Consider the following 5538-nt stretch of genomic DNA (forward strand, 5'->3'; position numbering starts at 1 on the left):
TCTGATTTTAGAACAAAAGGGCAATTTTCCTTTATGATTTCTTGAAAGATAATATCTAGTGGCAGCCCTCTTTGTAGTGTCTAGAAACTGGAAACTGAGTGGATGTCCATCAATTGGAGAATGGCTTAATAAATTGTGGTATATGAAAATTATGGAATATTATTGTTCTGTAAGAAATGACCAGCAGGATGATTTCACAAAGGCCTGGAGAGACTTACATGAACTGATGCTGAATGAAATGAGCAGGACCAGGAGATCATTATATACTTCAACAACAATACTATGTGATGATCAATTCTGATGGACATGGCCCTCTTTGGCGAGGAGATGAACCAAATCAGTTCCAATAGAGAGCAGTGATGAATTGAACCAGCTCCACCCAGCAAATGACTATGGGAGATGACTGAACCAATACATAGAATTCCCAATCCCTCTATTTTTGTCTGCCTGCATTTTTTATTTCCTTCACAGGTTAATTGTACACTATTTCAAAGCCCAATTATTTTTGTACAGCAAAAGAACTGTATGGACATGTATATGTATATTGTATTTAACTTATACTTTAAGAGGTTTAACATGTATTGGTCAACCTGCCATCTGGGGGAGGGAGTGAGGGGAAGGAAGGGAAAAATCAGAATAAAGGGTTTTGCAATTGTCAATGCTGAAAAATTGCCCATGCATATATCTTATAAATAAAAAGCTATAATAAAAAAAATTAACCATGCATATGCTCTGTCAATAAAAATTTATGAAAAAAGAAATGGATGAATATTTCCAAAAATATAAATTTCCAAAACATATAAATTATCCAGATTAATAAAATGGGTAATAAAATCCTTAAACAATCCCATTTAAAAAAATAAATTAAATAAGACATAAATGAGCTCCCTAAGGAAAAAAACAAACTGTGAATTTAAAAGTGAATGCTACAAAAATAATTAAAGAAAAATTAATTCCAATGCTGTGTAAACTATTTAGAAAAACAGATGAAGAAGGAATCCTAGCATATTTTCTTTATGGCATAAATGTGTTGCAGATGCCTTAACCAGGAAGAACCAAGACAGAGAAAGAAAATTGTAAGATAATTTTGCTAGCGAATAGTGACCATTAAAGAACCATTAAAAAGGTTCTTTGGAAGGACAAGGAAGGACACTGGTAAGGTCCATCCTTAGTATTTTGGAGAGGGCTGGGATATTTATTCCAAAAAGAAAAACAAGGAGAGTTGATTTTTCTGGACTCGAATTTCTAATTTCTTACATGAATAATATAGAAAATGAAGAAATCAATAAATTGAACATGCAACAAAAAACCTAGAAAAAAGAACAAATTAAAGACCCCCCAGGTACATGCAAAATTAAGAATTCTGAATAAGAAATTAATAAAATTGGAAGTCGAAAAAAGCTGCAACCAAAGAAAAACCCAAAAGTTGTTTTATGAATAAAAGCAAGTAAAATAGATACATGTAGGCTAGTTTGGTTAGGAAAATGAAAGGAAAAAGAAACCAAATTACCAATATAAAAATGAATAGGGTAAACATCACCAATGAAGACTAAGTTAAAGCAATCATTAAGAGTTCTTATGTCCAACTATATGGAAATAAGCCTGACAATGTCAGAGAAATGGATGAATATTTCCCAAAATATAAATTGTCCAGATTAATGAAATGGGTAATAAAATCATTTTATAAATCCACTTTGGGAAAAAAAATAAATTGAATAAGACATAAATAAGCTTTCTAAGGAAAAAACAAACTGAATTTAAAAATAATTAAATAAAATCTAATTCCAATGCTACTTAAACTATTTAGAAAAATAGATGAAGAAGGAGTCTCAGCAAATTCTCCTTGTGACACAAGTGTACCTAAACCAGAAAAAACTAAAAAAGAGAAAGAAAATTATAGGATAATTTTGTTAGTGAATACTGATGCAAAAATTTTTAAATAAAATATTAGCAGAGATTCCACTAAGTTAGTACTAAGATAATACAGTAGAATCCAGTGAGAATTATACTAAGAATGGAGGAATGGCTCAATATCAGAAAAACGACTAGCATAATTGACAACATCAATAACAAAACTTACGGAAATCACATTTCAATAGAGAAAATAGCTTTTGACAAAATACGGCATCCATTCCTGATTTTAAAAACACCAACAGAGCTTAGGAATAGATGGAGTTTTTTCTTAAAATGGTAAGTAGCATGTACTTGAAACCACCAGTAAGCATTATATGTAATGGTGATGAGCATTGTCAACTACATCAGTGGTGAAGCTTGGATGCCCATTAGCACCATTATTATTCTATATTGTACTAGAAATGTTACCTTTAGCAATAAGAGAAGAAAAAGAAATGGAGGAATAAGAATAGGCAGTGAGGAAACAAAGCCATCAATCTCTTATCAGGCGATATGATGCTACACTTGGAGAATCCTACTTCAGACAACTAACAACTTTAGTCAAGTCATAGGACATAAAATAAATACCCATAAATCACTGGCATTTCTACATATTGCCAACAAAGCCCAGCAGTAAAAGATAGAAAGAAAAATCCCAATTGAAAATTGGAGAAAAACACTTTTCACACAATTAAAAGTAGATCTAAAGAGTTGGAAGAAAATGAACTCTTTAGATCTAAAGAATTGGAAGAAAATGAAGTGCTCATGAGTAGGCCGAACTAATAGAATTAAAATCACAATTCCACTTAATTTGGTCTACTTGTTTAGTACTATACTAAACAAATTGCCCAAAACTCACCTTATAGTTATTAAAGGTCATAAAATTCTTCCAAAAGAACAAAAAAATCAAGAATTTCAATGGAATTCATGGAAAAAATGCACAGGAAGGTAGCATAGCCGTCGCAGATCTAAAACAATGTTATAAAGTGGCAGTCATCAAAAAGATTTGGAACTTCCTAAGAAATTGACTAGTTTATCAGTATGATGGGGATATTCTTAAGGGGATGTTCTTCATGTGGTAGTTGAGCTGGATGACTAGAGGTGCTTCAAAATATCAAATTCTGTTCCTCTCAATAAGGGCAGTGAAAGGGGAAAAGGAAGAAGAGTCTCCTTAACTGCTGGGGATTGACTGAGTGTAGAAGGGGAAAGGAAAGAAGCCATTTTCTGTCTGGAGAGAGTCTCTGAAAAATGAAATTTGAAAATCCATTGAGAAAAATCTCCACAATTGTTTGACATTCCTTCTGAAAGATAGGTCTCTGGTGAAACCTGTCCATTCAAAGGAAGCAACCAGAGGTGTGAACTCAGGGCCTTCAAGGCTGCCCCCATTAAGAAGAGTTAACAGGTTGCTCTGCAGGATGGCAGGCCAGGGGAATTCACACCTTTGCTCAGAGGGCCTCAGAAGGGGAGGGGCCACTACCTCTTATAAAAGGAGAACATCCTTGTGCTCAGAAGCACCACTTTCATTGGAAGGGAAGTCTCTTCCTCTGGCTGCTGCAGACTAGAAGCAATTGGAGAGAAAATGGCTTCCACTGGGGAACTTCTGAAGGAACTGCAGAATGAGATCACCTGCAGCATCTGCAGGGGCTACTTCTGTGAACCTGTCACCATTGAGTGTGGGCACAATTTTTGTCAAGCTTGTCTCTCCTCCAGCTGGAGAGTTGAAGCTTTAGCTTTCTCCTGTCCTGAATGCCGGCGAGTTTCCCACCACAGAGAGATCCCAATAGTGAACAGGCGCCTAGCAGAGTTGACTGAGGTGGGCAAAGAGCTCAGTTCCAAGCTTATGCAGAGCACTGAAGGACAGAGCCAGTGTGTCACTCACAAGAAACCCTTCAAGCTATTCTGTGAAGAGGATCAGACAGCACTGTGTGTGACATGTTGTGAAACCCCAGAGCATGGGGCTCACAAGATCTCCCCCGTACAAGAGGCTGCTCACAAATATAAGAGGGAGCTCCAGCACATTCGGAGTCTCCTGGGGAACCATTTGGAGGAAGACGAACAACTTCTTGCTCAAGAGGAGAAACCTGCTGTTGACTGGAGCAGTTTGTTTTCAAGTGAATGCTACAAAATACTCAATTTACGTTTGAAGGAGAAGAACCTAGAGTTACCTGAAAGGATAAGCCAAGAGCACAAGGCCAACCAGGACAGACTATCCCAGCACATGCAAACCCTTCAGGACCTCATGCTAGAGCTGCAGGCTCTAGCTCACCAACCCAATGTGGATCTGCTACAGGATTCCAAGCAACTACTGAGAAGGGCCGAGGCTGTTTTGTCTCAAAGGGCCAGGGCTGTCACCCCAGAACTGAGAGAATATCCCATCCCTGGTCTGATCGAGATACTCAACAGATTCAGAGTGGATCTCACCCTGGATCCCACATCAGCTGATTCCTGTGTTTCCATTTCTGGGGATCTTAAGAGTGCCAAGGCTGAAGAGGACTGGCAGGTGGAGACCAAGCCTCCTGAGCACTTTCCTCTTCATTATGTCTTTGCTGAACAGGCCTTCAGCTCAGGCAGCCAGTACTGGGAGGTGGATGTGACTCAACTTCCTCAGTGGGTCCTGGGGATTTATACTCCCTACTTGAAAAGTAGGAGAAGGAGGGGGAAGAAAGGGACCTGTACCTCTCTGTTCTTGCTTCAGTGTGTCAAGAAGGAAGAAGATTACTATTTGAGAACCTATCCTGGGCCATTGAACCATCGAATGAAAAGCTCTTTACCACGGGTTGGGGTGTACCTGAAATATTCCCCTGGCACTCTGGGCTTTTACAATGTTCTCCAGCATTCTCTTATTTATAAATTCTATTCTATCCCCTTCACAGCCCCTGTCAAGCCCATCTTTTCCCCTGGCCCCCACTTCCAGGAACAAAGCCTGGTCCCATGACTGTCTGTTCAGTGGACTCTCATCTTTGTGCTTGCTGCCATTCATCTCAATGAACATTCTACAAGGACGAGTTCTCAACCCATCACCATGCTCCCTGACCATTCCCTGAAAGAGAATAAGCATCACCTACTCCATGATGAAGAAGGGACATCCTGCTCACTAACTGGACAATAGTCTTCCCCCCAGCAAGCTGAAGGAGATCATTCCACAGTGTTCTGTACTCCATGGATCTTCCTGTTTATGAGTTTTCACAATCAATCAATTCTGTTTCAGCAGTTAATAAAAACCTTACGTGAAGGGTATAGTTTTCATACCTTTATGTTTTATTCTGTTCCTAGGATTTAACAAAAGCCTTTGGGCACCATAGATTTTAATTTTTCAAGTCCTATTCCTCTTGGATTACAATAAACAATTTTATTTCTTTTAACAATAACGGTGAAATAAATGCTAATGTTTACTGTGCTCCTGTGTATTTTTTGTTTTTGTTCATTCGTTCCCTTTGTGCCCAACTGTTTCCCCATTGGAAGTCTTCTTGGCAAAGATAGTGTAATGTTTTCCTGCTGACCATTTCCTTTTCCAACTGTTTTTAGAGATGAGGTAACTGAGGCAGAGCAAAGCGACTGGCTCAAAGTCATACAGCTTATAAGTATCTGAGACCAGATATGATCACAGGTAGTTGACCCTTGAAAAAACTTGTATTCCAATTTCTC

General features: G+C 38.2%; 1 protein-coding gene across 1 annotated transcript; it reads left to right on the forward strand.

Moving 5' to 3' along the window:
- Positions 1-3472: 3472 nt before the first annotated feature.
- Positions 3473-4828, forward strand: LOC127538137 (E3 ubiquitin-protein ligase TRIM11-like). The gene has a single exon (XM_051961716.1). The coding sequence runs from the start codon at positions 3473-3475 to the stop codon at positions 4826-4828; it is 1356 nt and encodes a 451-aa protein (XP_051817676.1).
- The last annotated feature ends 710 nt before the right edge of the window (positions 4829-5538 follow it).

Source organism: Antechinus flavipes, chromosome 5, assembly GCF_016432865.1.
Source record: "Antechinus flavipes isolate AdamAnt ecotype Samford, QLD, Australia chromosome 5, AdamAnt_v2, whole genome shotgun sequence".
Lineage (NCBI taxonomy): Eukaryota > Metazoa > Chordata > Mammalia > Dasyuromorphia > Dasyuridae > Antechinus > Antechinus flavipes.